Below are 27,337 nucleotides of genomic sequence, written 5' to 3'. Positions count from 1 at the left end.
AACAAAATGAAAATAAATAAGCCTGTGAAGACAAAATACCATAATGACAAAATGGTACAATTCTTCAAATCTACATATGATACAACAATTCAGATGACCACTCCCTGATACATTTCAAGCTGGAAAACAATTTACTACGGCAAAACCATGTCCTTATGGAGAACTTGGTGTCCACAATCAATCACATTTCTCACATGAGAACAGAAGATATTAATTCCATTTTCACCATTACCCTTATCTGTTCAATAATGTTTAACAATGTGTGTTTCATAATGTTAATGCGAAGTAATAACAAAAATTAAGAGTTGAATGCTAGATTAATGGTTCTTAACTGGGATTTGGGAGATCCAGGCCTCCATCTTTTTCTTAATTTAAATGAGCAATAGTTTCACTGTGAGTTGTACTTGTATATACATTTATAGCATTTAGATAAATCTGCAACAGATAACAAAAACAAACCAACAAAAGTGGATAACAAATGTTAAAAAAAAAGATTATATTGCATAAAAAGAGTATAAAAACATATACAGCTAGTGCTACAGGATTAACATTCAACCCTACAATCTGTCCTACATGTCATATGTTTTTATGAGGTGCGTTTTTCCATCACATTGGCTGCCACACCTATTTTTTCACTTTGTACAGTTCATGCGTCAGTGCTTGTTTATACACTCAACTAATATATTTGCACTTACAGATAAATGAATAGGAGAACGTTTGGCAAGTTTGCCACATCCGACAACAAATTCAAAAAACAAAAACTCCTTAAAGTGGATGACAAATGTTTACAAAAGATGAAATGGCATAAAAAGAATATAAAAACAAAAATATACAGTTAGACCTACAACATTGGACTTTGACCCTGCAGTCTGTCTTACATGTCATTTGTTTTTATGAGGTGTGTTTTTCCATCACTCTGCCTGCCACACCTGTTTTTTCACTTTGTACAGTTCATGAGTCAGTGCTTGTGTACATACACTTAACCACTATATTATATTTGCACTTGCAGATAAATGAATAGGAGAAAGTTTGGCAAGTTTGCCACATCCGACAACAAAATCAAAAAACAAAAACTCCTTAAAGTGGATGACAAATGTTTATAAAACATTAAATGGCATAAAAATAATATAAAACATACATATGCAGCTAGACCTACAGCATTGGAATTTGACCTTGCAGTCTGTCTTACTTTTCGTTTGATCATGTTTTTATGAGGTGTGTTTGAAATTCCATCACAGTGAGTCACTGGATACCACACCTATTTTCACACTGTACAGTTCATGTCTCTGTGCTTGTGTTGCACTTTTGTATCCGATCAACTACCCTAGTTTTCATACTGGATGTCATATGCCAGGAGTCCATTAATCGCAAAACCAAGGTAGAAAGAAACCTTTTCTCTACTGAAACCATGTCGTATTCCACCAATAAGAGCAGGACGAACAGGGATTTTCAGTGTGCCATAATTGGCGAACACCTGTCCTTCCTCAGTGATTCCACTGACTCTATGAAGGCGGCTAGTGATTTGCTGTTCCTTAAATATGTCGCCGTTCCACCACAGTTGTGCCAAGATATCACGAGGAATTTTAAAGGTCCAATCCAATTTACGTTTAGAAACAAACCTATCAAGTCCTTCTCCTTTTCCTAAGTAGAAGTGGGCAATTGTGCCCTTCTTTCCACAATGTTTTGCCAGATGTTTGCGGGATGAGTTTCGAATTGCAGTCACATAGGTCCCAATATCAGAGTTTTTCTCAGTTGGACTTGGCCAGAGTAACAGCAGAGCCAGGTAGTACGGGTCTGGGAAGGGATACCCAAGTCCTACATCTTGCAGTGTTTTCAAAAGTAGATCAGAGAGTTGGCTGTAACTCTTGACATGTTTAGATTTTGGTTTCAAAAGGTAAAGAACTATGTTTGACAAAATGTAATTGATTGTTTCCTTCGTCTTTTGTTTTTTGTTGATGAATTGTTGTTGTTGTAAGAATGCATAGCATTCTGTGATCCTCTCGATCTCTTCGGCAGGTTTGTCCAAATGCTGAAGAATCCCTGCAAATGTATCTGCTTGTTTACCTTCAAGAAACAATCTTTTTTCATGAATGTCGATTTCCAAATTGAGATTAGGATTGTGTTGTCGTTCTTTTTTCATGTCTTCTGGTGCACTGCAAAAAAGAGCTACATACTTTTTAAAAAGACCACAGACGATCCAACGATTCTTTAAATCATATTGTTCATTGTTCCCTTTTGTATACGTGAAGTAACGGTTAACAAGGTCAAATGTTTCTTTTACTTCAGTTTTCAAACTGAGGAGAAACGGTTCATGCCCTTTGATGATCTCCACGTATCTGTTGTTGATCTCATTCTCTTCTTTATGCACACTGGTGATTGGGATTTTTTGTTGAAGGAAACTCTGGAAGTACTTCTTCCTCATCGGATCATTTCCCTCAAAGAATGGCAATCTGCTCAATATCTCAAATACCAGAAAAGCTATTTCCAGCACACCCACATAGCCATAGACTAATGACTGTCCTTGATAGTCATCTGATGCATCATCAGAAACTTCCTCCTCAGGTTCATCCTCTGTATTTGCCAGCTCTTGAGCCCTTTTAAACGCTCTGATAGCATTATCCGCTATTTTAATGTTTGTGTTTAAGTCTTCTGGATTGTGTGATGTCGCCTGTTTTTCTCTGTTGTTGTTGGATGTTAAATTGCTTTTGTGAACCTGCCCAATTGTGTCCAATGTGCATTTGTTTTCTTTAATGTTCTTGGCAGTTTCGGCCCATTTTCCAGCTTCTGGAAAGTCACTTTCTTTGATGTACAAATATCTCGCCAGTGCCTGAGGAATAGATGCACTTGTCACAAACCTGGATGATGCTTTCACAAAGATTTTTTGGACAGTTTGTTTCCCTTCCTGGTTGTGGATTTTATCTATGAGAGGAGAAAATTGTTCTTTCTCTACTCCATCTTTCTTTCTCTGCCTTTTAATCAACATTTGTTGATTGAGTCTCTGTGTTTGGCAACTCCAACATTGAAGAACAGATCACAGTGAAGAATCTCCATAGTGATATTACTTACTTTTAAAAAGCAGCTTCTCTCCAACTCTTCCAGGCATGCAGATGCTATGGAGTGATGAAGGATTCGGATTCCTTTGTATCCTCCCCATTCTTCAACTTTGTCTATGATGAGAGTGTTTGAATATTGCTTCATCCTGTCCATTACACTATCCTCTTTCCAGTGAATTACTTTCATCCCTAAAAAATCTTCACAGAGTGAGAGAGAGATTTCAGATTCTGCCACATAGGTGTTCAGTAACGCCAGAAAAGCAAACAGTCGGGCCTCCTTTGAGCTGAAATCAAAGTTCTCCAATGTGTTACGGGCAAGATCATCAATGTACTTCTTGTCAAAATTGCTCTTCATAATCATGAAGCTGTAAAAGTTTTCAGGTTTTTCATGAATTTCTTTGAGCTCTTTGAGTTTTTTCTCAAAATTATTTTGTTCTTCTTTAGTCAAGGAAGCAGTAATGAATTGACTTGGATTGTGTCGTTTGTATTGCTCCTTTGGGCTATTGGAACGAACACAGTTGAGGATTATGACTTTGCAATTTTTTTCATCATCCACATTTATGCTACAGTAATCCTCTACAGCTTGACGGATGCTGGTTACAAGTTCATAAGGATTCTCTGTTTCCTTTGAGTCATCAACTAACAGCAAAACTGGAGAAGGTCTCTCGCTTTCAAGATTCATCAGTTTAATGACTTGGATGGCAACGTCTGCTTTTGGATGTGTATTGTCTTTCAAAACGGCACATCTGGACTCTTGACGAAGATCCCACATCAAATGCATTGCTAAGGTGCTACCACCACAGCCTGGATGGTGAAACAGATTGAACAGAACGCACATGTCTTTTGAATCTCTCAAGTGAAACGTAATCATCTTCTTCACATTTTCATACTTGTCCCGCTTGACAAATGGCTTGTCTTTGTCTTTGTCACAGAAGTAGAAGTTCCACCATTTGACTTTGCCTCCTCTGTAGAATTCTTCCTCAACTTTGATTCTGAAGTCATGAAACTCTGGACTGTTTTCATCATAAATGTTTTCACACTGATTCAGACAAAGAATATCTAGAGCTGTTAATAAGTCTTCGTCCTTCTGCTTTAGAACAACAAAACTGGAGTCAGAAGAGGGGAGCAACCTTCCAGATGACTGATTGAATGGTCCCAGTGCCATTACTGTTCCATTGACCTCGCTGAGGGTCAGCTCATATATAGATCGTGGGTCGATGTCGGAGCCAGACATTTCTTGTATCATCTCCTTCCATTTTTCATACATGCTCTGAAGTCCACAAATAGTGATGATGCTTTCCTCTTCAGTCTCTTTTATAAAGGCCTTGTAGATCTCAAAGATTGGGTCTTTCTCAGTGTCCACAGGTGAAAGTAGGAGGAATAGGATGAGGCATCTTCCAGCGGGAAGCACCTCAGGGTTGCAAACAAATGAAACCAAGTTCTCTACACCTTTGCAAGATTTCTTCAGCCAGTTGGTATAGTCTAATTCCTTGTCTGAGTCACTGTCAAGGTCATTTCTGCCATTGCAGAAGACCCAACTGGTCTGTTTGTAGAGGTTAAGGCTCTGAATCACTGAGTCAGTCTGTCCTTGATATTGTGATGGGGTATGCAGATTGGCCACCCTTGACTCTCTGTAGGAATGACACAGTCCACCTGGAGCAACAGAGCTGGGGTCAAAGTCTAGCACACAGAACAGTTTCAGCTTACTCAAAAACTGGAGATACTGCACTTGTTCTGGACTGCTCTTGTTCACAACAACAACAAATCTGCCATAGTGGTCCAGTGAGTTCCCACCACAAGTTAACAAATTCTTTAGTTTGTCTCCCTGGTTTGCTTCTTTCTTTATCACTTCTTTTGAGAGACACCACTGCTCCAGTTGACCTGTATGAACAGTAAAATAAATGCATTATTGAGTAAAAGAAAACATAAAACACATTTTATGTTAAGGCATTTGTTGTCCTAAATGTTGGTATTGTCAGCAAACCCTATGAAAAGGAAAACCAATATGTCATTGCTTCTGACTTTCCCACCCTGTATATGTCTCTCAATTTCAACCCTACTGGTTCCTACTGAAGAAAAAAACACCCGTACAAATATATAATAGTTTTTTTTTAGGTTTAGTAATATCTTAAAACAGCTGATCGCTGTAGTTTTTATAAAAAAAATAAAAAAAACAGGATAAAATTGTGCATTTGCTGGGGACTATTTTCAGTGGTAGAGAATCCACATTTGATGCTTTTGTGAGTATTTGGGCAGGAGAAGGGTGTGTGTGGGATTGAGTCAAAATAAACTAGCGTCCATGGTAATAAATACAGGTAGAAGATATAGGCTTTGATTAATTAGGTAATTCTTGTTTCTAGGATCAATTCATTTACTGGTTTTGGGATTCGTTGATAGTAATTTCCAGCATTTAATAAAATGTGAGTCAGTATATATCAGCAAAATTACTACAGAACACTTAACAAAATAATGCAGATTATTAGAAAAATATTAACTGCAAAAAAATTATGTTTAGGCCATGCTGATGCAACTAGACTATTTGAATATATTTTTACGTTGTCTTACCCATCCTGTTCTCCAGCTGAAGAGCAAGTTCACGCTGATCAATATTTCGTAGAATGTCTATTGTGACTCGTAAAGCCTCCTTCTCTCCATAGTGTTCAGTCATTAATTTAGCGGTGTCCATGGTGTCCTTGCCTTCCAGTTTACCTTTCGGAATCGACGTATTTGTGGATTTAGTGTATTCATGGAAATGAAATCTTTTTAGGTCGTCTTTTAAAAGGTTGTCAAGGGTTTTCTGGATCTCCACAGTGATCTTGGGTATGTCTGGTAGAACTGTGGTCTGCAGGAGGAAACAGATGTAAATTGTTTAGTGTAACGTATACACAGTAATTGCTGTCTACATCTGTTAAAATCCTGAGGGTTTATACCTTTATGTGTTTTAAAAATGCACAAAAACTTAGTTTTTGTCTTGTGATGTTATTTCAAACTAGTGCCAGTTTAAAATGCGCCTGTTTGGAATGGGCTGACTGCTTGGTCTGTGGTATTTCTGCTTGCAGCTTTCTCCAGAACCATTGTGCCCCAAAATAACGATAATAATGATTATTAATAATAATAATAATAATAATAATAATAATAATAATAGAAGGCCCTCAAAACACTTAATATACACCTTAACTGTATACTACTGATGTACTTTGTACTTCTACTTCATAACATTGTAGTAGTACATTTACCTGACAAAGTTGTTGATACAGATTCTACAATTAAAATATGATGCATTATTATTCATTAAGCTATCCAGCATCATATTAGAGTTTAAATCTCCACCTTGAACAGATGTTAAGTAGATTTAAGTACATTGTGCTGATAAGTCCCTTTATTTTTACTTTAATAAGTATAAAGTTAATAGAAAAGATAATATAAACTTTACCCTGGTGGTTTCTTTTCTCCTGGCCCCCAAGTCCTTTGGCTTTGGCTGATGAATTTCCTCCTTCTCTGAAGCTTTCTTGAATTGGACCTGAAACTTTTCAAAGTCTTTTTCCACCAGTTCGTCTGTTTTTGATTCAATTTTGTTTTGTGATTCTGGTTGTTTAGTTGCTACGGCCTGAGCCAGACTCAGTTCAGGTTGAGTGGGTTTTGCAGCTTCTGTTTGATCTGTGCTGGTGTGAGGGATGGGTTTCAGTGTCGGTTCTGAATTGTTTTCAACTGACCAAGTTTTTTCAGGATCTTCACAGCAGGACCGCCTTTGACTTCCAAGTCCAGAAAATCCTGGTTGTTGAAGCAAACAAGGCAATCTCCAGACACATCTTCTTCATGAAGCCGTTCTGCATATTTGCTATATATGTTGACATGCTCCAGTAACCACTGGGTCACTTGCTCCTTTGTCCAATTTTCCACATATGGTGGGAACTGCGACACATGCTGTGATCCTTCCTTAAGCCTTTCTAGATAAGATATGATTTTTACAGCAGGACCATGCTTTATTCCCAATCCCAATATATCTTTCTTTTCAAGCTCAACTAAAATGTCTCCGGACACTTCCTCTTCATAGAATTTGTCTGCACAAGTCTCATGAACTTTGACCTCTGTCATCAGCCACAAGTGGACGTCTTTCTCGGTCCATTTTTCAATGGGCTGAGATGGTGGCTTTGTTGTGGTCATGTTGGATCCACTAAAAATTAAACAGTTAAGTAAAAGATTAAAATAATGAAAGGACAGTAAGTACATAGTAAGTAAAGATGTGTTCTCACAGGTAAAAATGATCTCCCAACATAATGATGCATGCATAATAATATGTAATTCATAATTCTACTGGTACCTGAAGATCGTGCTTTATAAGTTATATAACTTTATAACAACGTATGTATTTTATTTTGTATTTTACTTTATAATAACTTTTTTCAAATTAAACTGCATTTCAGGGTGTTTTATTCTGAGGTGCCCTTGAGCAAGGGCCCTTATACCCCCCCAAAAAAAACTCTGTGGCCAGCAGATCAGACTGTGGTTGTACTTGGCAGCTTCCAGGTATGAATGTGGAACTGTGTGAATGTGACAGGTCTGCGCTGCAAATTAGAATATGTTCTCAATCGACTTAACTGGATAAATAAAGGTTAAATAAAAATATGCCATTTTTTGGTAACCCTTCATTTTACAGTCCACTTAATTTAGTATTCATCTGGTAATTACATGGTAATACTATTACATTATTAGGTAACCATCACTGGTAATAAGTAAGTAATTATAGATAAACCACAGTTAAAGTACGAGGTAAAATCTCAAGTAATACTCATCAATTCACCAAAGTACCATGTGGTTCTGACCGGTTTAGGATGGTATGAACTCAGATAAAATTGTTCTTCGAAAACTAATCCTAAGAAATAACCCCTCAATTACCCAGCAATAAAATGTACCAATTAAGTTATCCAGGGTTTATTTTGTAACAGCCCAAGTTTTAGTGTGTGCTTTCTATGAATTTAGAAAGTACTTTCCAAATAATTACTAAGTTTTAAAAAGTTATTGTTCATGGCTATATGAGCTTTATTTGATTTACCTTAGAAAATATAAAACATTACATCAGCACTTACCTGGTAACACCCACTGGGTGGACAGTTTATCTCTTGGTAAGCCATGAAAGAAAATCTTCATAACTGCTGGGTATGTTCTTGTAGATGTATTCACAATTTACTCAGTACGTAGGCGGAAACTGGACTGTAAAAGGATGACTTGTTTGTTTCAAGGTTGTTTCCAGGATATTAACATACAAATTATAATAGATTACTCACTTTTTTTGTTCAGTCAACACTAACTTGTACCATATAGGTTCCACAACATAACTATGAAAAACATGAATATTTACCCATTAATTAAGTTAAAACTGGACTGTAAAAGGAAGTCTTGTTTGTTCCCAGGTAATTACCAGGATATTACCATATAACTTGTAATAGATTATTCGGTAGTACTTTACATTACGCTTCTCATAGTTTCTGTGTAATAAACATGAATATGTGCTGATGAATGCAAAACTACCTTTTTCTATTTTCACCAGAAAACCTCATAGTGGAAATGCCATAAGTTTATCTAATTGACAGTGAACATGTTAAAGATCATATATGAGCAACAATTTTGTTAAAAAGTATGTTTAATAAGTTATTTCAAAAATGTGTTTACTTACAACTGTATACAAGCTGACAGCAACGTAAGTAGTAATGGTAACAGCGAACTACTGTGCAAGAAAGTAAATTATGTTAGAACAGACTGAATATTTTTTGTAATGTCTATTTTGTTTTCACCACCATGTTAATGAGGAAGTGTAACAGTAAATGGGCAACCGTACTGCGACTCGGTCTTCATTGGCTGCGGTTTAACTTGTTGTTTAATCAGAGCTTAGATGCACTGCATGGGAACACTACAAGCCTTATTGTCTAATTTGCTTTCATTGTATAATAAATATTTATGGCTGATGTTTATCTTTGAGAATGTGCAGCATTATGAGAGCTTTTTTGTTTCTCACTCAGCTCTGTGTGTGTTTGTGAATATGATAACTGTTACTGTGTGTAAGTGTAAGTAGTCTATTGTAAATAAAATCTTCATAGACCTTCAGTTTGAGAGTTTGCCATTGCTAGCCGGGGATGCTACACACCCTAGCCACCTGAGATGCCCTAACTTTGTTGTTCATTCCTACTTGCTTTTTTATTGCATTTACTGTTCATCTTCGTTAATTGTTTGCTTATTGTCTTTTTACTTGATTGTAATGAAAAATAAGTGCTTTGTAAATAAAAGGTATTATAATTGTTGATATTTTTAAGTGGTGAGTTTACAGCTGACAGCAACTTAATGCAATATTGTCTGTGGCTTTTGTTTGATATCTACTGTAGCTAGCATACATTCTGAGAAGTTAGCACATAATCATGTTTATTACACAAAAACTAACATAAGTGTAATGTTAAGGGCTACTGGTAATCTATTAAAAGTTTGATGGTAATATCCTGTTATATCCTGGGAACAAACAGTCATCCTTTTACAGTCCAGTTTCAATTTATTTAATGAATAATTTATTACAATTGGTATGGTAATATCTTGGTAACAACCTTGAACAAACAGGACTTCCTTTTACGGTCCAGTTTCCGCCTACGTACTGAGTAAATTGTGAACACATCTACAAGAACATATCCAGTACTTATGAATACTTTCTATTATGACTACCCATTGTAGTTTCTCTATAATTACCTACCTATTACCAGTGGTAGTTACTTAATAATGTAATATTATTACCATATAATTACCAGGTAAATACTTGGTAATTAAGGGGACTGTAAAAGGAAGGTTGATGGTTTGAATGGCAAAGACTTTCACAATTTGTAGTCAAATTATTTGAAATTCACTCTCATGTACACCATTGCGTGTGTTTGTTAAACTCTTAAAGTATCTAATAAATATAAAATATCTGTAAGTAAGCCTGGTAGAATCTCCTAATGAAAAAGGCCAACTTCTTTGCATGCTTTTCTTTAATTTATTTCTATTTCTCCTAATCATTGAACATATGTTAGATTGCTTTACTGGTGTATACAGCTTCTATGTAAATAACATTCTGTACAGTGGTATTTTAATAGTATTGGTACATTTAGTCTCAGAACCAGATACATCATTTAATTATTTGCTAGCTTTTCTTTTTCCTGCAGTCCGTGCTTGTCAGCCACCACCCATTCTGATAGATAGTGTGTGGTTTGGATACTACGCTTACATTTCTGTGGTAATGTCCAGTCATATTCTACATCTGAATAGTGTCAGAATACTGTGTGTTTTACTCTACCTCTACCTTTACTTCACCGACTGATACATTGAGCCATTTCCTGCCAAAAGCTTTTGACACAGAAATAATAACCAAGATGATACCACATAATAATACAAATGCTTACCACAGCAGCTGACAGTTAAAATTCACAATGTGAGATTTAATGGAAGTCATTGTTCAGTTTTTACATACACAAAAGCTTACTTCAAACCACACAGGGAATGAGCAGCCAGTGAATTTCTCACCTTTTGATGTTCCTGTACGCCTCATCAGACTGGATTTTAGCTGCTGGTCTTCTCTCCTGGAAGATGAGGGGTGTGATGTTATTTTGAACAGAAATTTAACTGTCATTTATTTACTGAAACTTTTGCTGAGATGAACACTGCACTATGCACTAAGAGTCCTGTGCTGTCTTTACTTTAGTGATCGCCAACACACCTATCCCTGAAAGTTCAGCCCATCCCTGTCGCACAACTTTCGTGACAAGCGAGAATGTAATAGACCAACATGCACCCTCTTTTTTTTCTTGTACTTTATTGAATACAAAGATTTAAACAGGCATCTTTATAACATGAGTTTATTACAATACAACTGAGAACATGACTGCCACAAATCCTGATGAAATCTTAAAAAGAAAAGAAACAAAACAAGAAAGTGTATTATAAAAGTGTAAGCAAGGGGATTACTTAAAATTTTAGGTAATTTGTCTCATCAATGTGTCAACAGAATTTTAAAAAAGATTTAAAATTTAGTATTTAAATGGTTAATTGCATGCTTTTCTTTTCCCTGCCGTCTGTGCATGTCAGCCACCACCCATTCTGATAGATATATAGTGGGGGGGGGGGGGTCAGATACTACCTGGGTTCTCAACCTTTTGCAAGCTGGGCCCCCCCAAAGCTGGTTCATTGCAGTTGGGCCCCCCCTTCCCGGCGCCACCCCCACTACACCACCTTGCATAGATAGATAGATAGATAGATAGATAGATAGATAGATAGATAGCCCTAGGCTAGGCTATTATTTTTAGGCCCACATTATCATTATTATTATTATTATTATTATTATTATTATTATTATTATTATTATTGTTATTATTGTCATCAGTAGCGGTAGATAGGCCTATTATCATTACTAGGCTATTGTTATAATTGGCAGTAGCACCAGACTTCTAATGTGAGCTTGCAGGCATTATTATTATTATTATTATTATTATTATTATTATTATTATTATTATTATTATTATTATTATTATCATGAGTAGTAGTAGGCCTATTATCATTACTAGGCTATTGCTATAATTGGGAATTGGCACCAGACCTCTGATATGAATTCATGCTTTATTACTGTTATTATTACTAGGCCTAACAGTAGGCATATCATCTGCATTTTTGACAGAAGCTTGCAGGTAGGCGATGTTAATGTGAGACCTGAGCCAGGTATGCTTCAATGTACCTTCAAAGCTTTTTGCAGCTGGTGGTGCGTCGGTTGCCTTGTTGGTCCTCACTAGAAATCTCTCTATTTTTGTTTGGTTTTGAAATAATTTGGATGTGGATTAATTGTGTTTTCAATAAGTTGAGGCTATGATGTAACGATGTGTGCGTGTGTGCAGCCTGGACGCGGAGTGGTGTGTGTCTCCTCTCTGCAGGCTGGGACTGCTGCGCGAGGCTACTAAGAGACTGACCGCCTGTGAGCAGTGTTGCCAACTCTTTTCCAATGAAAGTCGCTAGCACCAGCTCCAAAAGTCGCTAGAAGTCGTTTGATGACGTCATACGCTCATTTGCATATTTTTGACGTCATTACGCAATCGTTTGTATAAAGCTTAGTGGTTTTGTCAGCAAGGTAGATAAAAAGAAATAGAACTCTTTAGCCAAATAATCACAAATTCAATACATGAATTTATTTTACCTTATAATTATTACTTAGGTAGCCTATCTTTGAAGTAAAAAAATGTTATTCTACAAAGGGAGGGAAAAAGATCGATAAAGAATTCTCAAAGAAGGCTGGCTTGCCCAGGTCCAGGCCAGCTCAGCGGAGTCTTTCTCCCGTCACGTCCCGCTGTCTCTCCTACCTACACCAGCACCCGCACACCCTGTCCCCCCTCCCCTTCTAACTACCTGCACACTGTGCGCAGAGCTGCTACACATGAGGAGAGAGGGGAGAGGCTGCTCCGCTGCTCCTCTGTCACAGAACAGAAGGCGGCTACAGGAGAGAAATACCTTGCGTGCTCGCTGGACAATACTGGCGACTTTTCTACAGAAAGTCGCCAGATTTGTCGCTAGTCGCTTTTGAAAAAAAGTTGCAAAGGGGGTCTGAAAAGTCGCTAAATCTAGCGACAAAGTCGCTAAGTTGGCAACACCGCCTGTGCAGCACCCGCTGCTCGTTGAGCACATAACTGCAGAGTGATACGTGTTTTCGAATCTCCAAACACCACAAAAGTCTCCAATAACACCAGTAAAAGTCGCTAGATTTATCGCTAGTCACTTTTGACAAAAAAAGTCGCCAGGAGGATGACTTGTTTTACAGTTGTGCGGAGGCTCCACACAGAGCTTTCTCCGTAGCCTACGTAAGTGGCCTGATGTTTATAGTTGTGCACTGGTGTGTGCGTGAGCCGGCATGTGTGTGTGTGTGTGTGTGTGGTAGAGAGAGAAGTGAGAGAGTGACGGCGTTTAGCTTTAGAGTCATAGTGAGAGAAACAAAGTGTCTCCTCTGTTCTTTCTGACCACGGTGGGAGATCTGGAGCAGGAGAAGTTAATTATCTCCTTGAGTTCATGTTGTCTATGGAGAAGGATAACCAGGAAATGAGTCGGGGAGGAAATGCAACGCTACCCAGCCACGACCGAGCGACGTGTAGTTACATTACATTACGTGATTTATTTATTTTTTTTCTCCCATCCTGTAGCCTACTCGCGCCCCCCCAGGAGAGTGTCCGCGCCCCCCCAGGGGGGCGGGCCCCACCGGTTGAGAACCACTGAGATACTACACTTAAATCTCTGTGGTCATGTACAGACTGTGTTTTACTCTACCTCTACCTTTACTTCACCGACTGATACATTGAGCTATTTCCTGCCAGAAGCTTTTGACACAGAAATAATAACCATGAGCAGTGCTGATATTTTATACAAATGCTACCACAGCAGCTGACATAGGTAACATTCACAATGTGAGATTTAATGGAAGTCATTGTTCAGTTTTTACATACACAAAAGCTTATGTCAAAGCATACAAAGAGTAAGCAGACAGTGAAGTTCTCACCTTTTGATGTTCCTGTATGTCTTATCAGACTGGATTTTAGCTGCTGGTCATGTCTCCTGGAGAGGTGTGATGTTATTCTGAACAGAAACTGACCAGTCATCTATTTACTAAAACATTTGCTGAGATAAATACTGCACCACGCACTGGAAGTTATACCAGTGCTGTCTTTATCTGAGTGATCGTCAACAGCTATCCCTGAAGCTACTTCCCTGTTGCAACACTTCCGTGACAAGCAAGAATGTAGTAGACCAACATGTCTCCACCCTCTTTTTTTTTTTTTTTAACTTTATTGAATACAAAGATTCATACAGGCAGTTGTATAACATTAGTTCGTTACAATACAGCTGAGAACGCCACAAATACTGATCAAATCTAATCTAAAATAAACAAACCTGAGAGTGAGAGAGTACTGCTTAGAACAGTCCCGTAATGTTTAAATGCTTCAAAAACAAAGATAGATTTTAATTTCATTAATAAATCTGTTGATTAAAAAGGGAACATTATGAGGACTGAAGTTGTTTGTGGAATAAATTTGAGTTTCATAGGTAATTTATTTATCATTCATTTAATTATCAAAATCACATTTTTACAGAAAGTCAATACCACAACATTTACTAAAGATTGCAGAGGGGTTTTGAACAATATACAATAAATGACTAACCATTTTAGCTTTAAAGTGCCATTTCTTATGGCTTTATCAAACCATCAATATGTCATATGCATTGTTGTATACACATTTCTCCAAAATGTTGTCCTGTGTATATGACATAGTCGGACAATTTGGGACCTCCACTTTAATTAATTGTTTTATGGGGAATCAATTTTAAAAAATTAAATTTTAAAATATTTATGTATATCACACCCATCTTTTAAATTCTATCCTTTTTGCAAACCAATTTATTTATTATTGAGCACATTTATATAAGGCAAACACATTTAAGAAATACACAATAAAGAATTATAAAAAAAAAAACTAAAAAGAACTGAAATGACATAACGACAGTGAAAGAGTTAGAGGAAAGGCCAGGCTATATCTATCCTAAACAGTAACGTCTACAACTTTGTTTTAGCTTTGTGCCATAACTAAATCATTATTATGCTGTGTTCTGTTTGAACTCCCTTCTATCCTAAGAGCATCTATTTCTGATGATTCGATTTAAATTATTCTAGCACTTTCAGGGGCCTGTTGCACAAAAGTAGAATGAAGAAATCCAGGATAACTGAAAAAGCGCAGCTTGACTTAGTGTGGTCCGCTCATCGCGGCTTAATCGGTTGCACGTTTGCCGAGCCAGGATGAGAAGGTGAAGCTATGTCAAGCCAGGTGTAGATAGCTGGGATAAGTGCACGTCCACGGCTTTCTTAAACACAGTAGACCACGGTATCGATCACAGATTTAGTGATGCAGAAATGGAAAAGACGCGTGCGGCATATGTTTCACCCGCTGAGCAGCAGCTTCTAATGGAAAATTACGAGGAGGTGAAACATATAATATGCAAAAAGGGAAATACGGCTGTTGTTATCAGACAGAGAAAAAGCCTAACAGACAATAGCGGACCGACTGAATGCGTAAGGATTTAAAAAGATCTACTTAGGGCCTACTAGTCACACAAGTTGTACACTCTGTTTTAATTGCTTTAATATGCTTGTTTTATGTGTTGGTTTTATTGCTGTATCTGGTTTTATGTGATAAATGTGTGTGGTTTTACACTAAAGTGTCTTTGAGTAGCCTGTAAAGCACTATATAAATAAAATGTTTTATTATTTAGCCTACTTTGCCTTAAAAGTGAGCAGAGGGAATTAATGTTCCTCGGGAAATTTACCCTAAGGTCTAGGCTTAATTTCAAAACCTTATTCATAATGAGAGAATATGTTTTACAACCATATGCACCAATCTCTATAAGCTGTGTCTTATTCTAAATATCTTTCTACAATTAATGTTCATACAGAACAAACATGACTGGACAAAAACTAGAAAAAGAAGTGACTTCAATACACACTGTAAGCATATCTGTAAAACAATATAGCCTATTATTCATGTTTTTTTTCTCACTCTCAAGCTCCAAGATGCGTGACAGCACCAAAATTAAAAGATTAAGAAACATTGCTGCATTCCAACACATTCTCACTCCCATCTCGTAAAATACGGACATTTGATCAGGTGCCATTGTCGTCGTTATTGACGCTAAAAGTCTCCTTTAGAGTCCGCTGCACGGTGTGGGAGGATCCCCCTGCCTCCCCCCGCCTCTCCACGTTGCACGGGGAAAATTCACGGGGAGAGCAGCGGAGGAAATGGGCTTTTCCTCCGCTGCATTGTCCCACTTCATCTCCGGTGCCATTGCAACCATTTCTTACCATCTAAACAACTGCAATAGTAGGATTTAAATCAAATTAAATCAACTTGTGACAGCAATAGTGACAAGTAATGCATGTTAATAAAAATAAAGCAGAACACATTCAGAAGACAACAGAATAACTGTTAAACGTGTTTATTTCGGATCAGAGCAGCAGCTGACTTAATACATCAGACTCCAGGATTAATCTTAGCCCGGCTGTTAGCCTGCTCTGGAGCAGGCTAGCTGCAAAGAATAAATCTCCATGGTTACTTGGCTGGGTTTAATTCAACCTGCTTTTGTGCAACCAAATCAAAGCTAAATTCATCCAGGATAACCTGAATATCCCGGCTTAATCCCTTATCCTGGTTTTGTGCAACAGGCCCCAGGGGCCTGTTGCACAAAAGCAGAATATATAAATCCAGGATAACTGATAAAGCGAGGCTTGACCTAGTCTAATCTGTGCATCCTGGCTTGCTGCGTTTCACGAAGGCCAAGCCAGGCTGAGGAGGAGCGACTAGGTTGAGCCAGGCTGAAGTAATTCAGATAGATGCGCGTCCACGGCTTTCCTCAAAAGACCGCGAGGTCGATCACAGATTTACTGATGCCAAAATGGAGAATACGCATTGTACATACTTTATACAGAGTGAGCAGCAGCTTCTTGTGGAAATATGATCACGTGACACACATTATTTGTATAAAAAGAAAAGAAACACGGCCGCTGTAATGAAACAGCGAGAGAAAGCGTAGCAGACGATCACGGACCGACTGAATGCGTAAGCAGCCTAAAAATATACATTAACTGACCTCTGCTCTGAACTGTAACCGTCATAATCATTCCATTCAAGGATTAGGCTACTAATCATTTGCACAAATTAACAGTTGTACTCTTTGCCTTAAAAGTAAGCAGAAGATAATGTTACTCAGGAAATTTACCATGAAGATCAATTTTCTACAACGTTAGAGTATGATGCGTAAATATCTCTTTCACTCTTTCTCCCTCTCTCTCATGGGCTACAATATAAATTTCCTAAGTCATATTAACTTCCACTGCTCGCTTTTAATGCAAAGTGTACAACTGTTTGTTTTTGCAAATGACAGTGACTCAGTGAATGGTTTCAGTTAAGAGCAGTAGTTCATCAATGTATATTTTTTTACATGAATTTATCATTCAGTCGGTCCGCTATTATCTGCCACGCTTTTTCTCGTGTTTTTTATTTTTTTATAGAGGACGAGTTTCCTTCTCTACATATTATATTCCTTGCTCCCTTGTATATATGGACATAGAAAATAAAGACACTGAAGAAATTGGACTCTCAAATCTAGAAACTATAAAGATAATTAAGTGATAAATTCCATGCACACTGTAAACATGAATGGAACAGAGTATATTCATCAGTTATTTCCCCCCCAGCAAAATATAAGGTCAAAAACTATTGGGGTGTCCTCTCCCTGTTGTTACATGCATGTACAGTAGTCTACATCACTATATAGTTACTGGTCCAGTGAACTAAAACTATAATTTGGGAGGATTGTACAATTAGGATATGTTCTTCAAATTGTACAATCCTCCCAAATTATAGTCCCAGTTTACTGGACAACACAATTTGTGGGAGGAACAAACATGATCCTTATTGTTAAAGAATAATAAAAAAAAATTAATCAACTAAAATAATTCAAGGTGCATTGGTCAACTATAGAAATGTAAAACATTGTATGTATTGCCCTTAGTAACAGACTTCATTTAGAACACATTTGAAATTGTATCAGCCTTTTCTAATTATCTCAACAACTGCCACAATATATTCATCAAACTTCTAACAACAATATGAACAGCAGTCTTCATACAGCAATACAACAGTAACAATGACTGTCACAGACAGACGTTTTTGGTGCCTAAACATCAATGTGAGTGAACACAAGTGTAGAATAATGTTTTGCAATAAAACCACAATGTCGCCAGTGGAGAAGACCGTCTGGTTAATGCAGCAGTCAAGGCATTGTGTATATATGTATATATAGTGTTTCAATAGAACTGAATTTACCATTAAGTCATTAATTATATATTTTGTTCTGTTGCTATAAAACGACTGAACCTGTATGAAATAGAGTTTGAACCACCTTATAAATGCTACCTGTTAGAAAATAACACTAGTGGCTGTGTTGGGGATTTGCTCCAGGTGAGAGGATGAAAGTTATGCTGTTATAATTCTAGACTGCCGAGGAAGTTCCTTCTTATGACACGCTCTTTTCTTTTGTTTCCTTTTATGCACATCCTGTCCCAGAAGTGCTTGTTACTCACCTAGCTCTGGGGAGTTTACTCCCCGGAGTCCTTAAATTTCTTCTTCGCCCAGAACATCGCCTCGGATTAGGGTGACACCAAGATCTGGGTCTTGGGTGCAGCTGTGGCTGTGGACCTGCTACACCCTGCTGCGCTCTGCGATTCCCTGCAATGTCCGGCTACGTCCTGCTGCGTCCACCGCGTCCACCCATGCTCTGCTGTGCCACGCTACATCCCGTACCGCCATAACCCCAACCGTCAGACACCGCCCACCAAGAGTCTGGGTCTGCCGAGGTTTCTTCCTAAAAGGGAGTTTTTCCTCGCCACTGTCGCAATAGCCACTGCTAATGCTTGCTCTTGGGGGAACTATTGGAATTGTTGGGGCTTTGTAAATTATAGAGTGTGGTCTAGACCTACTCTATCTGTAAAGTGTCTCGAGATAACTCTTGTTATGATTTGATACTATAAATAAAATTGAATTGAAATTGAATTGAATTGAAATATGATCTAGGACAAGTGTCAAACTCAAGGCCCGGGGGCCAAATGTGGCCCCTTGCAAGTTTTGATCTGGCCCGCATTATCAATTTAGGTTATACATTTTAGCCCGCCTAGTTGTGCGCCAAACCAAAATGTCAGGAAACAGTTTTCAAACTATTATTACACGACACTTTGGCAGATTTGCTGACTTTGAGAAATCCCACAGAACCACAGTTTTTTATATTCAGGCTGTGTAACAGGTTGCTGTAAAAAATGTAATCATTGTTTTTCATGAATTGCTAAACTCTAAGATGGTTAGGGACATTTTTTGCTGACATTTTAGGGCTTCATGTCGACCAAACTGTAAGTGAGAAAGCTATATGAGACATGAAATAATACAGTCAAAAATATTTGACTTTCGATTAAATAAAAGCATGCCAATAAACTTCACATGTTGGCACTTAATGTGATTCTTATTTTCCAGTGTGGCCCTTAGTGACATTGAGTTTGACACCCCTGATCTAGGAAGTCCAGTTTGAGAGAAACATCTGTGATGCACGTTGATCAGAAACCAAAACACAGCACGGCGGTTTATAATGACAGACTTACAACTCTGAAAATATAAAAAATTATAACTGCAGAAATCATTTTATTTTCCGTCGTGACAATCACAAGGTAAACATTAGCTACAGGTTATAAAGTAATCTTCCAGGAATATGCCTTGGCATGTATTTGATTAGTCAACACAGTTAGCTGCCAGTTGTTATTGCATTGCTTTGTGAAAGAACTTTGGCCATGCCAGCTGCGTGTCTGTACGGGTATTGTTGGTCCAACATTTTCGTCCAGGCCGAAATATCTCAGCAACTATGAGATGGATTGTAGTGTGAAAGTTTGTACAGTTAAAATCAATCAATGAGTCTCATTCTGTTTGTCTGCCACTGCAGTATTAGGATAACTAGTCAAAGCAGGATGGTAAATGTATTTTGACATTTACGAAACAAAGACAGGATCTTTTCTTTTTTTTACGTTTTGTTTTGGACGGTGACCCTGAGTTCTCCGTGTTCTCCTCACTTTCAGCAGAACTTGTGTCACTCTGCTTAGTTCCTGTGTAAACAAAATAATGAATGCATTAATGTTTAAGTTACTGTAATGATAAGAAAGCAAACCAATAGTTATAGCCAGGCAAAAAACGTTTCTGAAAATATAATCATAACATTTCATCTATGTTGATTTTGTAGTGGCGGCCCGCCATGGCAAAATTTCTGCCGCCAAGGTATCAGAAATAGGGCAGACGCACAATGTAGTCGCAGTCGCCTTTTAAATGATCCTGCCGACATAATGCACCCCCCCGTTGGCTGCCGCTCACATTGCAATTTAACAACAAGTAGAACTATTCAGAGGTTATTGGACCCGTCCAGTTTAAGAAGTAGAACTATTCAGAGGTTACTGGACCCGTCCAGTTTAACCAGTAGAACTATTCAGAGGTTATTGGACCCGTCCAGTTTAAGAACAAGTAGAACTATTCAGAGGTTATTGGACCCGTCCAGTTTAACAAGTAGAACTATTCAGAGGTTATTGGACCCGTCCAGTTTAACAACTAGTAGAACTATTCAGAGGTTATTGGACCCGTCCAGTTTAACAACTAGTAGAACTATTCAGAGGTTATTGGGCCCGTCCAGTTTAACAACAAGTAGAACTATTCAGAGGTTATTGGACCCGTCCAGTTTAACAACTAGTAGAACTATTCAGAGGTTATTGGACCCGTCCAGTTTAACAAGTAGAACTATTCAGAGGTTATTGGACCCGTCCAGTTTAACAAGTAGAACTATTCAGAGGTTATTGGACCCGTCCAGTTTAACAACAAGTAGAACTATTCAGAGGTTATTGGACCCGTCCAGTTTAACAACAAGTAGAACTATTCAGAGGTTATTGGACCCGTCCAGTTTAACAAGTAGAACTATTCAGAGGTTATTGGACCCGTCCAGTTTAACAAGTAGAACTATTCAGAGGTTATTGGGCCCGTCCAGTTTAACAACAAGTAGAACTATTCAGAGGTTATTGGACCCGTCCAGTTTAACAACAAGTAGAACTATTCAGAGGTTATTGGACCCGTCCAGTTTAACAAGTAGAACTATTCAGAGGTTATTGGACCCGTCCAGTTTAACAACTAGTAGAACTATTCAGAGGTTATTGGACCCGTCCAGTTTAACAACTAGTAGAACTATTCAGAGGTTATTGGGCCCGTCCAGTTTAACAACAAGTAGAACTATTCAGAGGTTATTGGACCCGTCCAGTTTAACAACTAGTAGAACTATTCAGAGGTTATTGGGCCCGTCCAGTTTAACAACAAGTAGAACTATTCAGAGGTTATTGGACCCGTCCAGTTTAACAAGTAGAACTATTCAGAGGTTATTGGACCCGTCCAGTTTAACAAGTAGAACTATTCAGAGGTTATTGGACCCGTCCAGTTTAACCAGTAGAACTATTCAGAGGTTATTGGACCCGTCCAGTTTAACAACAAGTAGAACTATTCAGAGGTTATTGGACCCGTCCAGTTTAACAACTAGTAGAACTATTCAGAGGTTATTGGGCCCGTCCAGTTTAACAAGTAGAACTATTCAGAGGTTATTGGGCCCGTCCAGTTTAACAACAAGTAGAACTATTCAGAGGTTATTGGACCCGTCCAGTTTAACAAGTAGAACTATTCAGAGGTTATTGGGCCCGTCCAGTTTAACAACAAGTAGAACTATTCAGAGGTTATTGGACCCGTCCAGTTTAACAAGTAGAACTATTCAGAGGTTATTGAACCCGTCCAGTTTAACTCCACATACTGTTGTGTTGATGGAGTTTGTCAAAATGTTTGCTTTCTTGAGTCACTATTAAACGAACAGCGCCACGAAAAACGTCACAGCAGTGGGTCCGTTCTAATTGGACAACGTTCAACTTGTCAGCTCGGGGTGGGTGGGGGGGGGTGGGGGGGGTTGTTGTTCGGACAGACCTGCCCCCCCTGCTAAAAAACTCAAAATTTCAAGGCAACTTACTGCACTAGATTTTTGAGTTTTGAGGCCAACTCAAACTCCTACGTTTTGAAAATAGTTCTGCCAACTAATAATGTTTTGTTTAAATAATTTAGCTTTCATACATATAAAAACTTAAAATCTTAAGTTTTACAAACTAAATAATTCAAAATAAAGTCATGGCAACTAATTATCTTTTGTTCAGATAATTAACTTTCATATGTTGTGCCAACTACTAATGTTTTGTTTAAATAATGTATCTTTCATACATACACAAAATTAACATCTTAAGTTTTACATACTAAATAATTCAAAATAAAGTCATGGCAACTAATTATCTTTTGTTCAGATAATTAACTTTTGTGTGTAAAAACTAAGTTCTGAGTTCTAAAAAAGTCATGCCAACTAACTTTCTTGAGATAATTTTTCATATTAATACAAACTTAAAATGTTGAGCTCCATACACTAAGAATTAAAAAAAAGAAATTAGTGCCAATTATTTTTGTAAAGATAAACAAAGACACTTCAATTAACATGTTTATTTTAAACAAACAGTTCTACAAACGTTACTTGTAAGATTCTCAACAATTCACAAGAAACATTGGCAAGACAATGGTCTCTTCCAACACAACTGTACTTCTCTTTGAGGGATCACAAAACAGGCCCATATCTTAAAACTGCAGACAATCACGGTGCAAATGTAATGTGGGCAATTTAAGATAGGCTTACTTACTCTGCCTCAACTCTGCCTCAACAGCAACATGTTACTCCACTTTTAAAACAAGTTATACAGTATATACACAAGAAACATTGGCAAGACAACAGTCTCTTCCAACAACTACTACATACACACATTGCCCACATGGCCACCTGCCTTAAAGGGGAAGGGTCGGCTAGTAACAATCACGTTAAATGAGAACCGTGCAAGTTTTCTTTTTCTATCAAGCAGCAATAAAAGTTGTAGCGTTAATATCGCACATCCTGCGATGTGACTATTGCACATGTGCACATTGCGATGTCGACGATGAAACAAAATTCCTAGTAACTAATAATCAGCTGAATTACTGCTCTTGCCAACAGACCACACCAACGTTAAAATAAAAATGTAAAAATGTCCCCCCTTTAATGTTTAACTAGCAGCAAACACAAAATAAATACCCTGGGCAGAATTTCTTCCAAAAATAAATTTCATAGATAAGTCTACCTGTTCATCAAGCCTATCCAAGAGATTTTCCATGTCTTGACCACAGGCTCCCCTCCTGGCACGGTACAGCTTGAGCAGTCTAGGACAGTACTCATCTAAGGCTGCTCTAAAGGTCCCCAACAGGTCTTTAGTAGTGACACGGAAGAACTCCTCACAAATCTGTAGAAGTCAAAAGAAGTCCAAAACAGTCACAAAAACATAACGATCGAGTTTGTAGTGATTTTGGATACACTTAAAATAATTGAACTCATAAAGAGTTCACAATCTAATTATGTTTAACAATCTAATCTATACTCTGAATAAGCCAATGGATGACCCTGTGGCCATCTTTGCTTTGAAAAGCAATCAAACTAAAAATATTTTATTATTTATATTATAAATCTGTCATGCCTGTTCTCTCAGAAAAAGAGCAGGCCATCTCTCCTGGATTTCCAAGACCATGGGCTCCACCTCCACGATCTCCTTTCTCCTAAGGGAGAATGTGAGGTCCATCTTCTGTCTGATGAGTTCCATGTCTTTCCCCTTCTTTTTCATTTCACCCACCAGGACACATCTCTGGTCTTCTAGTGTCTCATCATTGTAGTTTTCTGGATGATCAGGAACATGATTGACTTCACCTCGCTTTGGTTTTTTCAAGGAAAACCTACCCTCATCAACTTCGTCATCCCTCCCTCTTTTCCTGTTTACACTGACCTCATTACATCCAGCCTGGCGCAGTTTAGATCGGTAGTTTCCAAGTTTGTACTTGATGCTTGTTGTCCAACCATCGTATCCTGTGCCGCTACCAGGCTCCTTAAGGCACGGATGTTTGTTGACAAGTTCAGAGGCAACCGATACTATTTGATATTTCTCAGGGTAGGCTTTCAGAGCAAATATTTCTTGTGCCAGCTTGTCTAGAATTTCCATTTTCATGTCTCTCGTTACACTTAGACCTTGCCCAGTTTTTTCATAAATGTCATTGCCCTTACGGAGCTTTAACTCCACATCATATGAGAAAGAGGGGACCACAAATGGAGAAGGCCACTCTGAAATGTTTCTCATGAAGGTGCGAATAATTGAAGATGAGCTGTGGGAGGAGGCTGGTGAACTAATGCTGGCTGTATCAAGGGAAGAGATGGAGGATGAATGGGATGGCGTCTGCGATTCATCAATATTCCAAATAATGTGCAAGACAGCCTTTTCTGGTGGCAACTCTGCAATGTCCATCAGGTTACACACTGCATTCCCAAAATCTGGGTCTTCATATTGTTCAGAATGCACTCTTAGACAAGTTCTAATGTCCTTTGCATTCTTGTGCTTTCTGCTTCTGTGTGAACTGAATGTTTTAAGATTGTTAGTTTTAAACTCACACCGCAGGAAGGGGCAATGCACAGTGTGTTGATTTTTTAAATGATGTCCCAGATGAGTGAAAAAAGTGCGCTCAGTACAAGTTTCTTTAAATTCACATAACTCACAGAAAAAAGATGATGTCACCTGCCTTCTTACAGTCCTGCAATGTGATCTGGTAAGGTGAGATTTTAACGCGCCAGGTGTTTTGAAGGTACACACACAGTCACTGTAGATACAGGGCCAGTGAGATCCTCTTCTGTGTCGTAGTCTATGGTGCCTCAATAGAGCTTCTTGACTTGAGCTCAGAAAACCGCAGAACCCACACTTCATAGGATAACTGTAATGAGAATTAAAAGGCAAATTAGTTTATTTACTTTTAATAGATCTGTAAAACAAGTAATCCAGAACAACAAAGTGTTATAAATAGTACGATTATATTGTTGGTTTATTAAATTTATGCAATAAAAATGTACAATGCTTAATGTGTTTGTACTGCTGCTTAGTTCAAATACCAACAGTCTTTTCCCAATATCACTTACCCGGCCTTTAATAAAGGTTGTAATGCTTGATTTTAGTTTATCTAGTTGAAAGAGCTATTTTTTATTTTAAATGGTCATTTTGGAGGCTGTAATTAGTTTGCTGAGAACTAAAGGTGTTCCTAATATTTTGTTCATCCCATTTAATTTTGGGCTGCTTGTAACATTTCAGTTACAGTCTATTAAATTCTTTGTATTGGGGTTAAAATATTTCATACGCCTCTGTACAACACATCACATATTATAGAGTCAAAAATGACCATTACAATAAATTAACACCTCTCTAAATCATATTCAACAAAAACTGAAGCCTGATATCTGCGTGTACCTTATAAACAAATTAGTAAATGAGTATATTACAGACATAAATGCACAACTCTGCATGTGAACATACCTACCTCTAGCGAACAAGAGAGGGTTGTGGTTGGAAGAACCTTAGTAAACCTTTCCCGGTGGGACTGACCACAGAGCAGCATGCAGGACAACTGCAGTTAGAAAAAAAGCATTTAGATAAACAAATTAGTTGTTTACATTTTGTGAGGAATATGCAGGGTCAACATTGTAGATGTAAAAATGCACAAATGTATTAAACACTGTGTGAGGACATGTGCAGGTATACAGTAGACTCAGTTGTCAGTTTATTATTAGGTACACCAAGATTAAACTAATTCAGTGTCATACAATAGCTCTGAAATAAATCCATCCTTCATGAGGCTTATGAGTTTCTGAACTGAATCTCTATTATTCTTATTTACTATACACTGAGAAGGGTTACAAATATTTAGTTTATCCTACACACATAAATATACGGTTAACAAAATATTAACACCTCTTAGTATGAGCCAGGCCCAGTACAGTTAACTAGCACCATAAACAGCCTTCAAATACACCAATAAAATAAAAAACCTCTTTCAAACAGATTAAATAAACTGACCACAATACCTATCAAGGAAAGGTTTTAATGCAGAGCCATTGTATTACGTTGCATTAGTTTTGTTTATGTGTACCTAAAATGCCTAAATTCTAAAGTGATTGTAACATAACCAGCAAATGCCTTGGCAAAAATGACACGGTGGATGGGGCACACTTAGATACACACTTATACTGTATATAATATGCCAATGTACGTATATGCTTTAGCAATTGCTTTAGTGATTATTCATCCCGTTATGCTCTTTTGCTTGCGAAAGCAGCGGGGATACGGAGCCCGGTGATCGGCACATCTGGGTAACGTTAAAGTAGTTAAATGTGCTTTAGCATTTTGGATGTTTCCATTCGCATACCCTGCAACAGTGAAGCAATAAGGGTTCGCCAGTGTGACTGACTTGCACACGGATCCGCTTGTTGTGGTAACTGTTAACGTTACCTCACTTAACGTTACCTCCGACCAATTGCCCGCAGCCTCGTCCGCCAAGTTGTCCGCATCTCTAGCCAGACCTTCAGACACTTTCTAAGCCGACGAGCTAACGTCAGCTGTTACTAGCACGGTGCAAGACATTTCGTTTCCTAACAACTGACTGATTCGCGCCAGAGTTTGGATTACAGAGCTCGTGAACCGCGCACACTCCACGGTCAAGACCGTAAAGCAAAAGACTGACGTAAACAGTAGATAATGTTACCTGCACTGTCATATAATGTTAACATCCAAGTACCACTGAAGTTAATTGTTAAGTCACACACACAAAATATTTATTTATGACGTTACGCATTTATTTGTCAATGCAAGAAAAAAATGTAAGACCTTTGAAAACGAAATGTAGCTAACGTTTAATTTGTAATTGAATTTTAATATCGTTTCGCGTGACTGGTCGCCAGGGCCCGGAAATTATCCAAGAGCATTAATAAAGCTCAAGAAATAATAGGGAAATCGTCCAAGCACGGATATAACATTACATTATCTAACGTTACCTCCAGACCCTGAGAGCGAGCGGTGTCTCCCCTCCCCCACCCCCATGTGCCAAGTAACGTTAGCAACAGCCTCGTCTGTAATGGTAATGACCTGAATATGACCGCTTACCGGGTAACCAGCGGATATAACCAGCATGTTCAATATAGACACCGAATTTATCAAACCCACTAACGTTAGCTAAGTTTATGTTTAACATTACCATGCTAATATTAACGTTAGCTGACTTAACATTGACGCTAGTTAGCGGGCAAGGTGCAGTGTAGCATCAAGCACACGATTTAATAAAATTAAAAATACCTGTGATTAATGCAAAACCAATTTTGCAGTACTATATTCAAACAAAATAACGTTACTCACCTTTTTGACTTTATGGTTCTTTTAATACATCCACGAATGGTAGAGGTTCTCGTCTCGATGTAATCCAACATGTCGGAAAATGTGGATGAAAACCCCTGCAGAACTGCCCAGGAAACCCTGTTTTAGCGTTGAGCATGCGCAGAGTAATTCACCTGGCCTCAATTAGAGTCTAACTACAATTTCAAAGTGGCGCCACCATACATTTTGAATTGAGACCAACTTATCACAATAAACTTAATACAGTGAATTGAAGTAACTGCATCTTCCGTACTACGATCTTGTTTATATGCAAATTGAAAGG

The 27,337-nt window shown here is 38.0% G+C and overlaps 1 protein-coding gene and 1 pseudogene across 1 annotated transcript; both read right to left on the bottom strand.

The window, feature by feature from the left end:
• Positions 1-581: 581 nt before the first annotated feature.
• LOC118496227 lies at positions 582-13,772 on the bottom strand (annotated as a pseudogene).
• LOC116045721 lies at positions 10,589-25,812 on the bottom strand. The gene is made up of 4 exons (XM_036007699.1): positions 25,169-25,812; positions 23,296-24,571; positions 22,906-23,064; positions 10,589-10,648 (listed from the first exon to the last, which is right to left on the bottom strand). Exons 2-4 carry the CDS (start codon positions 24,562-24,564, stop codon positions 10,589-10,591), a joined length of 1,488 nt encoding a protein of 495 aa, XP_035863592.1. The 5' UTR covers positions 24,565-24,571; positions 25,169-25,812.
• Between the last annotated feature and the right edge of the window lie 1,525 nt (positions 25,813-27,337).

This window comes from Sander lucioperca, chromosome 11, assembly GCF_008315115.2.
Source record: "Sander lucioperca isolate FBNREF2018 chromosome 11, SLUC_FBN_1.2, whole genome shotgun sequence".
NCBI lineage: Eukaryota > Metazoa > Chordata > Actinopteri > Perciformes > Percidae > Sander > Sander lucioperca.
Note: the sequence above shows the minus strand (reverse complement) of the source record. Positions and strands in the feature narration are given on the sequence as shown.